The sequence below is a fragment of the Neoarius graeffei genome, chromosome 21 (genome assembly GCF_027579695.1).
Source record: "Neoarius graeffei isolate fNeoGra1 chromosome 21, fNeoGra1.pri, whole genome shotgun sequence".
NCBI lineage: Eukaryota > Metazoa > Chordata > Actinopteri > Siluriformes > Ariidae > Neoarius > Neoarius graeffei.
This window is the reverse complement of record NC_083589.1, coordinates 60,973,576-60,994,125: the sequence shown is the minus strand read 5'-3', so window position 1 is coordinate 60,994,125 and position 20,550 is coordinate 60,973,576. Positions and strand designations below refer to the sequence as shown.

General features: G+C 41.4%; 1 protein-coding gene across 10 annotated transcripts in view; it reads right to left on the bottom strand.

The window, feature by feature from the left end:
• Nucleotides 1-20,550, bottom strand: part of col7a1l (collagen type VII alpha 1-like) — a 277,370-nt gene that overhangs the window by 186,666 nt on the left and 70,154 nt on the right. For 9 of the 10 annotated variants that reach the window (XM_060903444.1, XM_060903446.1, XM_060903447.1 and 6 more), the window contains 6 exons: nt 10,526-10,706; nt 6,581-6,740; nt 3,547-3,640; nt 1,741-1,914; nt 1,406-1,569; nt 694-823 (listed from right to left, as the gene is read on the bottom strand). In XM_060903444.1, coding sequence (XP_060759427.1) covers nt 694-823; nt 1,406-1,569; nt 1,741-1,914; nt 3,547-3,640; nt 6,581-6,740; nt 10,526-10,706 — 903 coding nt within the window. Of the gene's footprint in view, nt 1-693; nt 824-1,405; nt 1,570-1,740; nt 1,915-3,546; nt 3,641-6,580; nt 6,741-10,525; nt 10,707-11,328; nt 11,388-20,550 lie in introns of those variants that run through there. The other variant, XM_060903450.1, reaches the window with a different exon arrangement.

Sequence of the window (20,550 nt, the reverse complement as noted above, 5' to 3'; positions counted from 1 at the left end):
GCAGTCATGAAAACCGTACACACTGCCATAAGGCCATATGTCACTATACGTCGCTACTACCACTGGTTTTACTGCCATCTTCCATCACTACCGTCACGGCTACCATGGCTTCGTTTGCATATTTACTCCGCCCAAATTTATGCAATGATCACCTCCAAAACCTGCTGAAATGGCCACGGTAGGTCCCAGCGACGGTTCTCATGGATCAACCGGCTATATGTGACCTTAGCATAAGAGACTACACGGCCTAATAATAATCATGATTCATATTTTACTTCATTTGTTTGAATAATCATATATTTGTATCGCGATTTATTGTCACGTGATATATCGTTACATGTCTTACAGGTTCCCTAACTGTTTACAGCCAGGGTTCACTTTTGGAGTAAAAAAGGCAAAATAAATAAATAAATAAATAAATAAAAATCCACCAACTCCCTTACAATCACATTTTAAGATAAATATGTATCATCAGCTTTTTATTCCTGAAATAATTCCCACTTAATCTACACTAGACTTGAAAAATTCTGCATCATATTAAATTTTGAGTAAAATTGTGAAGTTGACATTATTTGTTCTTATATGTTATGTTACTCGGCTTTAGACTAAATTTCGATATACTGTATAATGATAATAGACAGTTTTGATAACGTTTCATTGGTGATTTTGTGATCTGGTGATGATAATACTTACGTGTCTCGACGATTACAGTAGAGGATTCTCCGGTATGTCCGGGGTAGACGGCGTAGACAGTGAGAGAGTACTCGGTCTTTGGGGTCAAGCCCGTTACTTTAGTATTTCCCACATCTGCCTTCAAATCAAGCTGAGATACAGGGATAAGGTTTAGAATGCATGATTCTGTGTTTCCTCCTGTCTGTTATGATGCCTGTGTGTTTGTATTAAGTCGTAGTAGAAAATTAAGGGTCTTTGTTTTTACTTCTTTCAGGTGCAATGGTGTTTCTTGGGCCGATTTTCACAGTTTCCTGCCAGTTTGAAGCTGTGATTGTTAATCACTGTGAGAGTTACTAATCACAGGATTACCAGGGCGACTCATAGCAACGTAGGTACATGACGTTTTAGGGGATATTTTTCTCCCCTGACTCAATAATACATGTGCTGTCATTTTAAGATAAAACATCTGATGACCAACAGTGTTCAGGCCCTTCTGTATCTCCTTATGCAACTTTAAAATCAATATTACTGATTTACCTTTACACATATTTTTAGATTTTATTTTCCTCTCATGCTGCTCTAACACTTTAACTTCACCATGTGGGATTAATAAAAATTTATCTTATTTCAGACCTGACTGGATGATGTGAATATGACTCCCAACTCTGAATATGACCAATTAGCACAGGTGAGAGTGTGTCAGTAGCCTGTTGCTCGTGTGTGTGTGTCTCACCTGTTGAGGTTTTGTCGGGAGCAGATGGCCCTTCGGAGACACAGGAGCGATCAGCAGCCTGTAACCCGTCACGTCTCCAGTGGCCTGACTCCAGGAGAGCTGCAGAGAATTGTAGCTCACCTCACTGACCTGCAGGTCCCTGGGGCCGACCACCTTCTTCATCACTATCGCACAGAGAGAGAAAGATTACAGTGATAAAGAGAGAGACAGACAGTCAGAGAAGGCTAGACAGATAGACAGAGGCCAACAGATGGCACGAGATTCATTTCTACTTGAGTGAAGCCGAGTTCAGGCTGTGTCTCCTCTTGTGAGTGTGTTCGTGTTGCGTGTCTCACCCGGACGTGTGTGTATAACAGGTCGAGGAGGTTCGGAGGCGGTGAAACACACTCGGCGTGAGATTTTGGGCAGCAGGTTCTCTAGATAGGATGAATCAGGGCTGAGCATCAGGTGCTCCTCACGAGGCTCGCTCACTATCCTCCTCAGCTCCTCCGGATCTGCATTCCTCACACCTGAGTAACACACACACTTGTTATATTTTATAATGTACCATAATATACCAATTATGCCTCAAATATGAAATATGCTTTAATGTATCTAATATATGTCTTCAAAAATAACAATATTTCCAAAAAGCACTTAACACAATTCACTCTTTTATGGTGGTTGATTCCCAAATGGTGCTGAAAGCACTACATAAGTACTATAACACTATTATCATAACCCAGACCCTATATAGTATAACACTGCAAAAGTCTTAGCCCCCCCATTTTTTTTTCATACAAAGATTTCTATTTTATGATTTCTACATTATCGAGTTGGTACAAAAACATTTTAGAGTCCAAACGTTTGTTTTCCAGCACAAAATTAAATGTTACAGAAAAAAAAAAGTTTGTATCTGAGCAGTATTACATAACAGACTACTTCATCTCATCTCATTATCTCTAGCTGCTTTATCCTGTTCTACAGGGTCGCAGGCGAGCTGGAGCCTATCCCAGCTGACTACGGGCGAAAGGCGGGGTTCACCCTGGACAAGTCGCCAGGTCATCACAGGGCTGACACATAGACACAGACAACCATTCACACTCACATTCACACCTACGGTCAATTTAGAGTCACCAGTTAACCTAACCTGCATGTCTTTGGACTGTGGGGGAAACCGGAGCACCCGGAGGAAACCCACGCGGACACGGGGAGAACAAGCAAACTCCACACAGAAAGGCCTTCGCCGGCCACGGGGCTCGAACCCGGACCTTCTTGCTGTGAGGCGACAGCGCTAACCACTACACCACCGTGCCGCCCTAACAGACTACTTTTCAGATGAAAAAAGAAAGCATAATGAAGGCTGCTGGGTTTTGGTGTAAAATGAAGAAGTGAGTGTGACAGTCAAAGTGTCCAGAAGAACTGTGGCTGGTTCTGTAAGATGCTCAGGAAAACCTACAGATCATTTCCACATAAAACTGCACTCACTGGACCTCAGACGTATATATATATATATATATATATATATATATATATATATATATATATATTTTTTTTTTTTTTTTAAACCAAAGGGTCGTCTCACACCAAATATTGACTTTGTTTCATTTATTATGGCTCACTGATTACTGTTTAAAGTATTTTTTAATGTTGAAACATTTAATTTCATTACTTTTAAGCCATTTTGGTCGACAGCATTTCTTTATGTGTCTATGAATATGCAAATTAGGCTATGGCATCACGTAGCAACTTCTAGTGACTCTTCCAGCATGCATCGGTTACTTTCTGCTTAAAAGAGTTTGCGATGCTGTGCGGATGTGTGATGTTCTGGTGTAGACGTATGGAGCTGATTTATTCTGGCCTCTGTGGGGCAGATTGATTAGAGATTCTGAGTGTCAGAACATCAGAGGGGTAAAGGAGACATGCCTGATGAAAAATCACTGCAATTAGCTGGCCACTCTCTAATGAGCTGTAATTATTTCTACACTCTGGGCATCGAGATTGAGACGAGCGTTAAGGAGTCAAGGCAGCAAAGCCAAACGCTGACAAACACAAGCTGCATCAACACATCCGTATTTGCTGATACACAGTATATTGATGGATCTTATGACTAATCCCAATGTACCAGTACAGGAAGGAGTGATGTCGAGGATACTGCTTACCTACTGCGAAAACAGAGATGCCACTCTCCGCCAATGCTTTAACCGGTCCATCGATCACGTCATCCGATCTGCCGTTAGTAATGAGCACTGCAATCTGAAATTAGACAGGAATATATTGCGTTGGAGATCTGGTTTATTTTCTTTTTTTTCTGTGCACTCTAAACAGCAGAATACGACAAGAAGGTGCTCGAAAAGTATAAGCGGTTCCCTTAATTAACGTTATCTACTGCATTAGCAAACAAAACTACTTTTGGATTAACACAGCATTAGGATTGTGAAGGAAATAATGTCAGAATTAATTATTGTAAATAACAAACTATATAGGCCAGATAGCACCTGCACTAACCGAAGTTTATTCCATCTATGAGTAAGTCCATGATGGCCATAAAGAACTACTGCCTTAATTAATTTGCTAACTGTTGAAAACAAATATTCTAAATTAATAAAACGTGAGCGAGCTGTGGGTGCCAATATTTATACCCTAAGACTATAATTCAGCTGATTACCAACACTTACAGGACATCTACTTATGTGCTGATGTTAACTGCACCACATTAATGCTGAATTCTCAATTCTAATTGGTCAAAAGGCATCAACTGATTTTCTATAACTCACAAGCCACATGTTTACATTCCCCGGACACTTTATTAGGAACTTGTTGATTGTAAGATCCCTGTTCTTGGCTGCAGGAGTGGAACCCAATGTGTCCTTCTGCTGTTGCATGCTGAGATGCTTTTCTGCTCACCACGGTTGTAAAGAGTGATTATATGAGTTACTGTTTCCTTCCTGGCAAAAAAGCTTGAACCAATCTGTCCATTTCCCTCTGACCCTCTCTCATCAACAAGGCGTTTGTTTCCACCCACAGAACTGTCGCTCACTCACTCAGTGTTTTTTGTTTTCTGCACCATTCTGTGTAAACTCTAGAGACTGTTGTGTGTGAAAACCCCAGGAGGAGATCAGCAGCTTCTGAAATACTCAAACCTTCACGCTCCATCTGGCTCAAACCAACACCCATACCACAGTGAGAGAAAGTCTGTGAGATCACAGTTTTTCCCATTCTGATGTTTGAACAGGGCGGCACGGTGGTGTAGTGGTTAGCGCTGTCGCCTCACAGCAAGAAGGTCCGGGTTCGAGCCCCGTGGCCGGCGAGGGCCTTTCTGTGCGGAGTTTGCATGTTCTCCCCGTGTCCGCGTGGGTTTCCTCCGGGTGCTCCGTTTTCCCCCACAGTCCAAAGACATGCAGGTTAGGTTAACTGGTGACTCTAAATTGAGCGTAGGTGTGAATGTGAGTGTGAATGGTTGTCTGTGTCTATGTGTCAGCCCTGTGATGACCTGGCGACTTGTCCAGGGTGAACCCCGCCTTTCGCCCGTAGTCAGCTGGGATAGGCTCCAGCTCGCCTGCGACCCTGTAGAACAGGATAAAGCGGCTACAGATAATGAGATGAGATGAGATGTTTGAACATTGTGAGCATTAACTGAAGCTCTTGACTGTGTATCTGCGTGATTTGATGCATCGTGCTGCTGTCAAGTGATCGGCTGATTAGGTAATGGCGTAAAACAGCAGGTGGTTGGGTGGGTGTTCCTAATAAAGTGGCCAGTGTGTGTACAGTATGACGTGTTTGGCAGACGCGCTACAAAAACACATGTATTTGTTAATATGGTGACATTTTCTGAAAGGAGATGTTTATTTAACATTTTGTGGAAGGAGTCTCTGGCATCAGCACTTTGTAAGAGTCAGAGGTAAAGCTGTGTCTTTCAGTTTAAGTCTTATTAACTTCAAAAGAGAGAATAAGAGAGAAGTTGGCGAGAGAATGACTGTTTATAGGTTGTTTTATGGCTGTTCCACAACAGTAAACGCAAATAAAAAGCAGGATGTGTTCAGGTTGGTAAATTGTTATCGTATAAAAGGAATAAAGCGTCACACCACTCAGTTGTTGATTAGTTTCTGATAAAAGCACATCTTGAAGTGTTTCAATCTTTACTTAACACAGTGAATAAGGTCAGTTAAGGCAACCTTACTATATAGCACTAATGTGTTATGTGCAGTTTTATAGATCATCTAATTAAATCCATAACAAGCTCGAACATGTGAGATTTGTCTCAGACAGAAATGATTATTTGTCATTATGAAAGTGTGGCTGCTTTTATATAAAGTTCACCTGAAGTAGAGGATCGAGTTCATCAAAATTCACCACGCAGCATTATGCCGCGGCACGTGTGCGCGTGTGTGAGCTGATTTTAAATAAAAGCTGATATCTCTGCAGTTAATTACAGCAAACCTCTCCTTTGGCTGCTGCCTCATTTGCACATCAGGTGCTCGTCTCTGTAGGACAAACAGCTGTATGTGGTCTGAAATCCTAATGAAGTTCTTGTTTCGATGCAGTGGCGTCTTAACATTACAGCTACTATATTAATATAAGACCAAACGTGCTGGGAGGAATGTCAGTTCTCTGGCTGGAGAATACATAGAAAAAGTGATCAAATATCAGATTCCTTAACACCAGATGTTAAGGTTAAAAGGACTTCTTCCAGCTGCTTATCTATCCCGTCTCTTAGCATTGCACATGTTTGATTATAAAGCACAGAATCCATGGTAGTTGGATAGTCTCATCTCATCTCATTATCTGTAGCCGCTTTATCCTGTTCTACAGGGTCTTGGCGAGCTGGAGCCTATCCCAGCTGACTACGGGCGAAAGGCGGGGTACACCCTGGACAAGTCGCCAGGTCATCACAGGGCTGACACATAGACACAGACAACCATTCACACTCACATTCACACCTACGCTCAATTTAGAGCCACCAGTTAACCTAACCTGCATGTCTTTGGACTGTGGGGGAAACCGGAGCACCCGGAGGAAACCCACGCGGACACGGGGAGAACATGCAAACTCCGCACAGAAAGGCCCTCGCCGGCCACGGGGCTCGAACCCGGACCTTCTTGCTGTGAGGCGACAGCGCTAACCACTACACCACCGTGACGCCCTTAGTTGGATAGCACACACACACACACACACATACATATATAAAAATCACACCTTTGGAGTGTTTTCCCGGACAATCGACAGACTAAAGACAGATTCCATGAGGAACTCCAGGGCCACACCCGTGCGACTGCCTCCTCCTTCGTATGGAAGCTCCTCCACAGCGTTTAATATTTCCTCCAGGGTGGAGTAGTCCGTCAGAGCAACATGCATCCTGATAACAGAAATACACCAACACACCTTCTCTTTAATACTTTACCCTAAATATAATGCCTGGCTCAACCTTATACACCAACACTTTAGCCATACACACACTTAGTGGTCAGTCACACACATTTCCTTTTATAGTATACAATTAGGATTGAGGACTCGAAGGAGGGTGCCAATAATAAATTCATGTGGTATCATAAAGCATTCTCAATGCTGATATGATGAAAATGGGAGTAAATCAAGTTTACTGTACATCTCTCTTATATATGCTTCTGGTTTAGTTTAATTACCAATGGCAGGCCAGATGTTAAGCTTTATATAAAGTTGTCACCACATATAAATAGATTATTCAGAACTAAGAGATAATATATGTTGTAACAGACACAAATAAAGATGGACATACCGTAGAAGAGGCATTGTCTGTCTGTTTTGTTTTGCTTTGTTTTCCCCCCATGGGGTATACAGGTTTGCATCTTGACAAGGATCCCACAAAACATCACAAAAGAAGTTGGACCAGCAGAAGATGGAGGAATGACAGAGACGGTCGGCGAACCAAGAGCACGTTCATGAACACAGGATGCATTTACAGCCTTTATTCATTCATCCTTAAGGCTCACTCACAATCCGCCATACGTGCTACTACGGGCAGTCTACGGTTAAAAAAAAAAACTTGGCAAAACCGTGCTTGAGACTTGCGCGACGCTTGCGTGTGTTCAGCGCTGTAGAAGGTCGCAGACTGGCCGTGGAGACTTTTGGTCCTGCACATGCAAATTCTACAGGTCTTGCAAAAAATCAAGAAGGCATACATTACGTACGGAACCCGTACTCCTTTCGTACCCCTGAAGCAAGTCAGCAGCGCGGCTAGTAGGGGCTTTGCAATGACAGTAACACACACGAGTGACGCACGGTCATTGTACAAGTGACATGCCTCAGAAGTACTACACAAGTACTCCACACTTGGTATTTGTGCGGCCCCCAAAACAGAAGTACATCTCACTTTCTACCCCTATGTGTAGCGTGCATGCAGCGCACACAACCCGCACGCGACACGAGGGGCAAGACTCTGGCTATATATATTGGGGAGGAACCAAAGAACCGATCGTGTAACGTGTAGCATTGTAGAAGGGAAGAAGATGGCTGTCACCATACCGCCGCAATGACTGAGGGAGTTGGACCCTTATAGGCAGATGATAGAAACTGAGGAGCAGCATGAAGCGATATTGTTCTTCAGCCGAAAGACAGATGCAGAACGCTGCAGACACGCTGGTTTTATAGCCACTCCTGGCTTGTGTCATTCCTAGTGCAGGAAACTGATAAAATGCAAGTCACACGCATTCCACACTCACTGAACACGCACTGATCACGTGCGTCAGATATATGCTTTCCACGGGCTAACGGTGCGATTTTTCCCACACCTCGAGGAAGTCAGGCGTGCAACCTGTACTTCACAAGTACTTTGCCCGTACTCCTCCCCCAAACTTTCCCCTGGGTTCACCGCGACCCTGCGGCACGGCTGTGAGCTACCAAACCCTGCGACCCATGCATGTCCGGCGGGTTGTGAGTGTGGCATTAGCTTAAATTAAGCTAAAAGGTTTAAATTCATTAGAAAAATATTACAAATAGGTGCAAACTAAATCAGAATCTGTGCAAGGGGGGGAAAAACAGTCACACAAACATTTCCAGTTGAGACTTATCTAATTATAAACTGAAGTAATGTAGCTGAGGATCAGGAACGGTCACAGCTTTCTGGTTTAGGCCACGCCCATTTTGGGTTTAAACCCAAAAACAGATACATATATGGATATTTGGAGCACTGAACAGACACAGATAGTGGTATTATGTTATGCTCCTATGATGTTCTTTGTTCAACCCAACCTCTTATTATGTACATGCAAATCGGTGGTGGCTTTTTAAGTGCATATTCATTCACAGTGGTGCAGAGATTAACACTGTCGCCACATAAGGCCCTTTTCCACTACCCTTTTTCAGCTCACTTCAGCTCGCTTCAGCTCACTTCAGCCCGACACGGCTCGCGTTTTGACTATCCAAAAACAGCACGACTCAGCTCGCTTCAGCCCTGCTTAGCCCCCAAAACTCGCACGGTTTTGGAGTGGGGCTGAAGCGAGCCAAACCGAGCTGAGTGAGGCTAGGGGCGTGAGCAGACACTCCCCTGCGCGCTGATTGGTGAGGAGGAGTGTCCTCACATGCCCACACACGCCCCGCGAGCACGCTGGGATCTGTAAACACCGTAAACCCGGAAGAAGAATAATTACGAATTACGAGAATTATGAAGCCTTATGCGCCTCGCCTCATCTATACGCTCTTGCCAGTATCTGTTGGCGTTGTCGGTGACAACAAGCCACAGCACCAAGACCAGCAACACTAACGACTCCATGTCCTCCATGTTTATTGTTTACTCTCCGGGTTGTGAGACTACCGCTTAAAAGATCACTGATGTCACTGTTTGCACCGCCAAACGACATCACCTGACGTCCACCCACTTTCGCTAACTCCACCCAATGTGTCCACCCACTTCCAGCCAGCACGGTTCAGCGCGGTTGTAGTCGAAATGCAACTCCAACAGCCCCACTTGGCTCGACTCAGCCCGACTCAGCACGGCACGGCTCAGCCGCGTTGGTAGTGGAAAAGCGGCAATAGTGAGAAGAGTCCAGGTTCGAACCTGCCGGCCGACTGGGGCCTTTCTGTGTGCAGTTTGCACATTCTCCCTTTTTGCCCCAACTCTACTCATTAAACCCCTGTATATATAGTCAGTGGTGTACACCTTGTCTATTATACTACACCTGGTCTATTGATTTCCTTTACTTTAGTCCCTCAGAAAGCTTGTTACACATTCTTAACACATTTTTCTCATTAAAGCCAGAGTAGAGGATTTCAAAGTGGTTGCCCATGCATATTTTTCCCTGCTCAAACAACTCAGAAAGGCCTTGGAGGCATCATAATTTCTGAATATTCTTTGAACTTCGAATGGAAAAAAAAAAATCAGTTCAATGGAATATCAAAATTCTTCTATCTTAGGTCATATCGTGGTATAAAGGTTAATCAGGATGAAAGAGGCATTTGAATGATATAACCTTCAACAGGAACTAAACTTAGTGCAACTGAAGCAGTTTTACAATTCCCAGTTGTTGGAATAATGTACACATATAATATTATCACATATACTTCACAGCAGAGTGAAATTCTTTCCTTCGCACAAGTCAGCTTGTTAGAAAATTGGAGCACATGGTCAGCCATGGAGAGGTTGATGGACAAATGGATGAAATAGCGTGCCTTCAAATCCACAGTGCAAAACACAAAGAAATCACAGCTCAGTACACAAAAGACGGCGTGTGAAACAAGACAAAGATCTTTCTAAGTACTTTTAGGCTCAAGAGCCCAACAGTGGCAGCCTGGTAGAGTTGGGACTTCAACTCCTGAGCTTTAGCTGTTGAGCCCATGGAATACTGGCCACTTTTTAACAGGCCATATTTAGCAGAGGATGGGTTTGATCCATCGACCTCTGGGTTGTGGGATCAGCATGCTTCTGCTGCGGCACTCTGCTTACCCCATAGCACAGATGGAACTCAAACCCTGGCTCAAACCCTGACTTCAGAGGCCAGTGCTTTATCCGTTAGGCCACCGTGGATGGAAATGCTGTAGATTGAACCTCATACACACAAAGCATGCACGCTGTCAGTGAGCTACATCTCAACCAGCCCCTTCCTGCTATTAATATACATTATACCTGCTATTACGTCTGGAGAAACGTGAAGGGGTGATCTACTATACCTTGGAACATCTGCATATAAAGTGACTCCGAAGCGGACGCCTTCTGGTCCGATCCTGCCACTCTGGAAGGATCGAATAATTTCAGCGATGAACTCTTTAATTTGGCCGAAGCTGGAAGGACCAACTGACCATGACTCGTCCACCAAGAACACGATGTCCGCAGGCAAGGCTGTGCGACACTCTGAGAGGGAACAGATACAGCCATGCATCAATAAATTTCAGAGAAAGCCATGAAATCACATCAGTTTTACTGTCATTCATCCCATTTACCCAGAGACAGACTAAAGGATGAAGCAGAGCGCAAAATAAAAAACAATTCACAGCTCAGTACACAAAAGACAGCATGTGAAACAAGACAAAGATATTTCTAAGTACTGTAGAGTGCTACAATAAATATTTATGCCATAATACTCATGTTATGGTGTTTTTAATGTCTGTATTTGTTTGTTATTCATAACAGTATAAAATGAAATTGTGGTATTCTTTAACATGACCACCAGATGGCAGTATGACCTCAGAAAAGTATGTGCCTCCGAAGTAGGGATTTTTTTTTTTGCTTTCACAGATTTTACACAGAGCTCGTGAAGCTGTGGGGTGGGATAGGGACAAGGAGGAAATATTACAGACACACCTTTGATTCCAACCCAAACAAAATGTTTATGAACAAGACTCATTCTGCAGAGCCATCAGAGAAGGCTTGCAAAGCTTTGAAATGTCTTGATTTCGAGACCCATAATAAAACTATGTAAAATTGACTGGCATATGGTGAACATATTTAGAAATCTCAACATTCCTTCACTCACTCATCTGCAGTAAGAGCATTATCCTGGTCAGGGTTGTGATGGACTCTATCATGGAATCACACTTGGTGTGAGCTGGGAATACACCCTGAATGGGACAACAGTCGATCACAAGTCATCATATGCGCGCACACACACGCACACACACACCTAGGGGCAACATCATAGTCAGTTCACCTTACTGGCATGTTTTCAGGACATGGGAGGAAATTGGAAAGTGTGGGAAACCCACACAGACACAGGGAGAATATGTGAAAGTGACCCAAGCTCAGGTTTGAAATGGGGACCCTGGAGCTGGGAGGTGGGAATGCTAATGCAGGAAGAGGGACAGGAGAAGAAGAAGAAGAAGAAGAAGAAGAAGAAGAAGAAGAAGAAGAAGAAGATATTAATAAGAACGAAGATGAGGAGGAGGAAGAAGAAGAAGAAAGAGGAAGAAGATATTAATAAGAAAGAAGGTGGAGAAGATGAAGGAGGAGGAGGAGAAGATATTAATAAGAAAGAAGAGGAGGAGGAAGAAGAAAAAGGAAGAAGAAGAAATTAATAAGAAAGAAGGAGGAGGAGGAGGAGGAGGAGGAGGAGGAGGAGGAGGAGGAGGAGGAGGAGGAGATATTAATAAGAATGAAGAAGAGGAGGAAGAAGAAGATATTAATAAGAAAGAAGGTGGAGAAGAAGAAGGAGGAGGAGAAGAAGATATTAATAAGAAAGAAGAGGAGGAGGAAGAAGAAGAAAGGAAGAAGAAGAAATTAATAAGAAAGAAGAAGAAGGAGGAGGAGGAGATATTAATAAGAATGAAGAAGAGGAGGAGGAAGAAGAAGAAGAAGAAGAAGAAGAAGAAGAAGAAGAAGAAGGAGGAGGAGGAGGAGGAGGAGGAGGAGGAGGAGGGGAAGAAGAATATATTAATAAGAAAGAAGGAGGAGGAGATGATGATAATAAGAAAGAAGAAGAGGAAGAAGAAGAAGAAGAAGAAGAAGAAGAAGAAGAAGAAGAAGAAGAAGAAGATATTAATAAGAAAGAAGGTGGGGAAGAAGAAGGAGGAGGAGGAGAAGGAGAAGAAGATATTAATAAGAAAGAAGAGAAGGAGGAAGAAGAAGAAGAAGAAGAAGAAGAAGAAGAAGAAGAAGAAGAAGAAGAAATTAATAAGAAAGAAGAAGAAGGAGGAGAAGGAGAAGATATTAATAAGAATGAAGAAGAGGAGGAAGAAGAAGAAGAAGAAGAAGAAGAAGAAGGAGGAGGAGGAGGAGGAAGAAGATATTAATAAGGAAGAAGGAGGAGAAGAAGATGATAATAAGAAAGAAGAAGAAGAAGAAGAAATTAATAAGAAAGGAGAAGGAGGAGGAGAAGAAGAAAAAGAAAAAATCCAAATGGAAACAAGAGGATTAGGAGCACTTTATGTTTGGCCCCCTACATTCAATAATACACTGAAAAAGTCTGACACTGTGCAGAACAGTGCAATACAATTAACTTTCTTAATTTCTTGCGTTTAAGCTTTTGTCTATATTTCTGGCCCAGAAATAGGCTCCACCCCATCCATATCCTTAATAGAAGTCCCAGACAGGGGCCATTTGGCCTTTTTACCTAGAAAACCCACAAGAGGGCCAATTGGCCCCAAGTCCTCCCTGTAGACACTCATTTTGTTATGGAAATGTGGCTGTTAGTTACCTTACAGCTTAGAAATGAAATCTTACAATGCCTGTTGAATGTTGAATGTTGAATCTCTGCATCTTCGTTCCTTGGAGAGGAGCTTCTTTCACCACAAAATTCTTGAGGGAACTGAAGCGATAGTCCATGTGCACTGAGGTATTTATCCATCAAACAATTGTCTGGTTGCAGTCACATGAGTCGTTATGGTCACATGGGACATTCACATGTTCACATTTTAGAATAGAATGTGTTTTTATTCCTCATTCTCACATTCACACAGAAGTAGCCAACATGACTTCACCACTGAAGTGTGAAGTGTGTGAAGTGTGACCCCCTCACCCCACACACTGCCACTAACAGCCTCATTACCATAACAAAATGAGTGATTAGTGTATTGGGGAAAAGCGGTCGGGCCAAATGGCCCCTATGTGGGTCTTCTAGGTAGACAGAAAAATGCTGGGACTGCTAGTGCTAAACTGTGAGAAAACACAAAAGGCATACGTAGTATTTTTTTTAATCATATGGTGCAGGTTCATGAGGGTATACGGTAGTGTTAATGTTTTAGTGTCATTGCAGCAGGACTTACAGACAGCTCTAAAATTACAAACTGCTTCTTTAATGTGCGATTTTTTTAAACAATCAAGGCCATTCATGGAAAGAAATGTCAGCCTGTATGTCAGTGTCAAGAGGCTAAAAGCTGTAGTCAGATGTTAAAATGTGGATTTGATCTGCTTTAGCTTATATACACACCATGTTTTATAATCGCAGCCATGGGGAATTCGGGCAAAACACAAAAACACAAACCTGTCAATACTCGGGGTCTCCGAGCGTGGAATACAGAAGGATGTGACTGATATGTAGAAGTTACACAGTTGGCAACCTGCTCTGAAAAAGCACCCTAAGACAATGAAGGATGATTTTTAAGCATCTTTTGCACTTAATATAATTTGTGTTCAGTCAAGTTAGTGGATCGGACCCAACTGTTGCATATTATCGCGATGTTATCATGTAATTTTTAAAGATTTATGGTTAGAGCTAATGTTTATGAATGTCTGAGAGACAAGTTAATTCCTGTTCTCACTTACGTTATAGCTACGATTAACAGGCATTCCCTCACCAGGCTTTCTCTCTCTCTCTCTCTCTCTCTCTCTCTCTCACACACACACACATGCAGTTTTGTCATTTTACTGAGAACCCTGAAAGTGTAAACTCCTCTGTCCTGCAGATTTTCCTGACAAGCTTTCACTGTTACAAATGAAAAAAAGCATTTGAGCTGTTGCTATAGAAACAACAATGTATTAAAACAAGTGCATTAATATTAACCTGTCATTCATCTTACAGCTAAAAGTACTGTCTGAGCTGTACCATTACACGAAAATAATTCACACCTTCAGACCAATCAGATTCGAGAATTCAACATCATTGTGGCATAAATGGTTCTGTCATCTCAATGTCCAAATAACTAACTAAATAAATAAATAAATGGCTCATTTACATTTTTGTCTAAGGTGAAAAAAAATCCAGTAAAAGATTAGAGAGAGTAGATCCAGATTAGAGTTTATACTTCATATCCCCAGAAGAAAAGTTATATATTTACAGTGCTACTACACTCACTACTTCTCCCGTGGCACAAATCCTCATCTCCATTTCCTCCGAAAGGACATGGTACATTAAACACACGATTGTCTATCTTTATGGAGGAGGCACAGCAGGACATCTCTTCTCAACTTTAGCATTTAGATTAAGCGCGCCTTCTCAAAAACGCATTACGTCTCAGTCTCGGTTAACTGCTGATGTAATATCTATACTTTCAGATGTATATTTGAAGACATTACAGAAGTGCGTGACCAATGTATGCGTACTGAATGTTAGATTCTGGTGTCATGCGGATAATGCTGGAGGCCACGTTATAGATTCAGACAGGTCCAGCCAGAGGCCGAGTTAAGAACAGGCAAAGTGGAAAATCAGTTCAAGCAGACAGATGTTATCTGTCAATGACTGTCTGAGCATGTAGGTGAAAATCAGATGCACCGTGAGAATATGAATCCGTAATTTTTTTAAACTGATAAATCCAGGCATGTCTCATTACATCCTTCCTTTCTACCAACATCCTTCAACACAACCTGAAATATCAAGTCAAGTCAAGTTTATTTGTATAGCGCTTTTAACAATAAATATTGTTGCAAAGCAGCTTTACAGATTTTGAACGACTTAAAACATGAGCTAATTTTATCCCTAATCTATCCCTAATGAGCAAGACTGTCAATAATATCTTTGGATAATATATACAGTGGTGCTTGAAAGTTTGTGAACCCTTTAGAATTTTCTATATTTCTGCATAAATATGACCTAAAACATCATCAGATTTTCACACAAGTCCTAAAAGTAGATAAAGAGAACCCAGTTAAACAAATGAGACAAAAATATTATACTTGGTCATTTATTTATTGAGGAAAATGATCCAATATTACATATCTGTGAGTGGCAAAAGTATGTGAACCTCTAGGATTAGCAGTTAATTTGAAGGTGAAATTAGAGTCAGGTGTTTTCAATCAATGGGATGACAATCAGGTGTGAGTGGGCACCCTGTTTTATTTAAAGAACAGGGATCTATCAAAGTCTGATCTTCACAACACATGTTTGTGGAAGTGTATCATGGCACGAACAAAGGAGATTTCTGGGGACCTCAGAAAAAGCGTTGTTGATGCTCATCAGCTGGAAAAGGTTACAAAACCATCTCTAAAGAGTTTGGACTCCACCAATCCACAGTCAGACAGATTGTGTACAAATGGAGGAAATTCAAGACCATTGTTACCCTCCCCAGGAGTGGTCGACCAACAAAGATCACTCCAAGAGCAAGGCGTGTAATAGTCGGTGAGGTCACAAAGGACCCCAGGGTAACTTCTAAGCAACTGAAGGCCTCTCTCATATTGGCTAAAGTTAATGGTCATGAGTCCACCATCAGAAGAACACTGAACAACAATGGTGTGCATGGCAGGGTTGCAAGGAGAAAGCCACTGCTCTCCAAAAAGAGCATTGCTGCTCATCTGCAGTTTTTAAAGATCACATGGACAAGCCAGAAGGCTATTGGAAAAATGTTTTGTGGATGGATGAGACCAAAATAGAACTTTTTGGTTTAAATGAGAAGTGTTATGTTTGGAGAAAGGAAAACACTGCATTCCAGCATAAGAACCTTATCCCATCTGTGAAACATGGTGGTGGTAGTATCATGGTTTGGGCCTGTTTTGCTGCATCTGGGCCAGGACGGCTTGCCATCATTGATGGAACAATGAATTTTGAATCATCCCAGTAAATTCTAAAGGAAAATGTCAGGACATCTGTCCATGAACTGAATCTCAAGAGAAGGTGGGTCATGCAGCAAGACAACGACCCTAAGCACACAAGTCGTTCTACCAAAGAATGGTTAAAGAATAATAAAGTTAATGTTTTGGAATGGCCAAGTCAAAGTCCTGACCTTAATCCAATGGAAATGTTGTGGAAGGACCTGAAGCAAGCAGTTCATGTGAGGAAACCCACCAACATCCCAGAGTTGAAGCTGTTCTGTACAGAGGAACGGGCTAAAATTCCTCCAAGCCGGTGTGCAGGACTGATCAACAGTTACCGCAAACGTTTAGTTGCAGTTATTGCTGCACAAGGGGGTCACACCAGATACTGAAAGCAAAGGTTCACATACTTTTGCCACTCACAGATATGTAATATTGGATCATTTTCCTCAATACATAAATGACCAAGTATAATATTTTTGTCTCATTTGTTTAATTGGGTTCTCTTTATCTACTTTTAGGACTTGTGTGAAAATCTGATGATGTTTTAGACCATATTTATGCAGAATTATCGAAAATTCTAAAGGGTTCACAAACTTTCAAGCACCACTGTATAATCCAAATATAAGAAATCCGATTGCAGCACAAAAGGAACTTCTATCGACCTCAGATCTCTCGGTGGATTGGTGCCGAAGTGATGGTGATGGTGCTGAGCGGAGTATAATACAGCGGTGACAGGTGAAGGCAGACTTCATCCCACAAAACACAGCTCAGAGTTGCAGTACTATATGAGCTGCCAGTGTTGAGGAGAAGTCACTGTGACATGTACATCTTGGTGTGTAGGACTGTGGGGGAGATTACTGATGTTTAATTAACTCACACGGTGCCTTTCGGGAAAGATTAAATTCGATTAAAATCATTCAGCCTATCAGTAGCAATCCAGTACACTGTGCATGAAACATAGTTGGACACATCTGATATTATGGTTTGATATCACAGTGCAGAGAATCTGTCAATTTTTATTATTATTTTCCCAATTTCAAACACACAATTGTCCTGGACTGAAACTGAGACTTATCGAAAGCTGTTTATAGAAATCGGATTCTCATATAGCATGTTCTTTTAATAATTTATCATTTGCTAATTCACATGTAGTGTTCTTTATCAAACACACCAAGCAAAAATTTACAACCCCAAGTCTGTAAATTTGGAACACTGTGTAAAACGTAAATAAAAAAAAAAAAAAAACAGGATATGACGATTTGCAATCATGGAAACCCTATAAATTCATTGAAAAATAGTACAAAGACAACATATCAAATGTTGAAACTGAGAAATTGTATTGTTTTTTGAAAAATATATGCTCATTTTGAATTTGATATCAGCAACACATTTCAGAAAAGTTGGGACAGGGGTCGTGTTTAGCACTGTGTTTCATCATCTCTACTCAGACACGCAGCTTGTGAACAGGCAAGGCAGGCAACTGCTTGGGGCCGACCCTGAGAGTCGGTGGCCTGAGGGCTTATTTATTTTGTTTTTTATTGTTTTTATTGTTCTTTCCCATTGTATTTTCACATTTGGAATTTAAAAAACTTTGGTTTAATACATTTTTTCGTTGGTGTCAGATTATTTATAACATATTGGTGATGAACACTGGTCAGAAAGGGCCCCCTGGAAATTTTTGCTTGGGGCCCACAACAGACTCTAGAATCGCCTCTACCTCTACTTTTAGCAACACTCTAAACATTTGGGAACTGAGGAGGACCAGTTGCTGAAGTTTTGAAAGAGAAATGTTGTCCCATTCTTGCCTGATATACTCAATTTCAGTTGCTCAACAGTTCGGGGGTCTCATTTGTCATATTTTGCGCTTCATAATGCGCCAAATATTTTAAATGGGAAACAGGTCTGGACTGCAGCAGGCCAGTTTAGCACCTGGACTCTTTTGCTACAAAGCCATGCAGTTGTAATATGTGCAGAAAGCAGTTTGGTGTTGTCTTGCTGAAAGAAGGAAGGCCTTCCCTGAAAAAGATTTAGTCTGGATGGCAGCATATTGCTCTGAAACATGTTTATATCATTCAGCATTAATGATGCCTTCCCAGATGTACAAGCTACCCATGTCATGTGCACTAACGCCCCCTCATACCATCACAGATGCTGAATGCTTTTGAACTGTGCACTGATAACAAGCCGGATGGTCCCTCTCCTCTTTAGCCTGGAGGACGTGGTATCCATGATTTCTTAAAAGAATTTCTACTTTTGATTCGTCAGATCTCGGGACAGTTTTCCACTTCGCCTCAGTCCATCATAAAAGAGCTCGGGCCCAGAGAAGAGGGCGGGGTTTCTGGATATTGTTTATATCTGGTTTTAACTTGCATTTGTGGATGCAGTAATGAAGTGTTTTCACAGACGATGGTTTTCTGAAGTGTTCCTGAGCCCATACAGTGATTTCCACTACAGACACGTGTCTGCTTTTAATGCAGTGTCTCCTGAGGGCCTGAAGATCACAGGCATCCAATGTCAGTTTTCAGCCTTGTCTCTTGCATACAGAGATTTCTCCAGATTCTCTGAATCTTTTCATGATATTATGGACCACAGATGATGTGATCCCCAAATTATTTGCAGTTTTACACTGAGGAACATTATTCTTAAATTGTTGCACTGTTTGCCCACGCAGTCTTTCACAGAGCAGTGAACCCCGCCCCATCTTTACTTCTGAGAGACTCCGCCTCTCTGGGATGCTCTTTTTGTACCCAATCATCCTACTGACCTGTTGACAATTAACCAAATTAGTTGTTGGGTTTTTTTTTTTTAGCATTACACAACTTTTTCAGTCTTTTGTTGCCCCTGTCCCAACTTTTCTGAAATGTGTTGCTGACATCAAATTCAAAATGAGCATATTTTTTTCAAAGAACAATAAAATTTCTCAGTTTCAACATTTGATATGTTGACTTTGTACTATTTTCAATGAAATATAGGGTTTCCATGATTTGCAAATCATCATATTCTGCCTTTTATTTACATTTTACACAGTGTCCTAAATTTATGGAATTGGGGTTGTAAGTTACAAGGTTGCTGATACTGGAGACTCCTTCCAAAAATGTTAAATATATTTAAAGTGCAAATTGTTTAGTGTGTAAATTGTTACTCTTGAAACACAAGCTATCTATAGAAATCAGGTCCTCATAGATCATATTCTTGGGTTTTTTTCCCCCTCTCCAAATTTGGTCATTTGCCAGTGAGTTCTTTTCACCCAAGCTGTAAGCCATATAGCCGATATTTACCACAGAAACACCAGCATTATCACTTTCTTTTGCAGTGAAAATATTCTTTGTCAACATCGCAGTGTCTAAACTTATTTAGGATATAAATTCTTAATTGAAAAAGATCTTGGGGTATAAGGTAAAATCTTTTTATCCTACTAGTCATAGACATAGACATAACTTACTCTAGGATTGCACACCAATAAAATAAAATAAAACCTCTTTTATCTAACAGCTTGCAGCAGAAATAGATCCAAATGTTCATTCCCATTAATCGTTTTACAGAATGATAAAACTGTGGAATGGTGAAAATGTCAGTAAACTTTTATCACTAACTGCATCAGTTTGCTTGCTGTATTTATTTAATGCTTGCACTGAGCATGATGAATGTTTGCGTTTTGTTTGTTCAGTGGTAAATGAAGTCGATAGTGAGGTGGTAGTCAGGGCTGGAGGATAACGATTGATGAGGAGGAATGAAAAGATGCACGATCTTGAGGCTCAACTCAGAGCTTTGCTCAGATAGTGAAACGTTTCTACTCACTGCGGTTGCAGATTATTTGCTCTTTCAACTATGTTTCTTCTCACACTGTAATTTTCATATAATACAGTACTGTGTAAAAGTCTTAGGCCCCCTATTTTTTCCACACAAACTTTGTTATAGATTTCTATTTTATGACTTCTACATTATCGAGTCAGAACAAAAACATTTTTGTGTTCCAAATGTTTGTTGTTTTCCAGCACAAAATTAAATGTAACAGAAAAAAAAGTCTGTATCTGATCAGCATATTCCATAAGAGATCACTTTTCAGATTAAAAAAGAAAGCATAATGAAGGCTGCTGGGTTTTGGTGTAAAATGAAGAAGTGAGTGTGACAGTCAAAGTGTGCAGAAGAACTGCGGCTGGTTCTGTAAGATGCTCAGGAAAACCTACAGATCATTTCCACATAAAACTGACCTCACTGGGACCTCAGACTGATTTTTTTTTTTTTTAAACAAAGGGTCGTCTCACACCAAATACTGGCTTTGTTTCAAGTATTATGG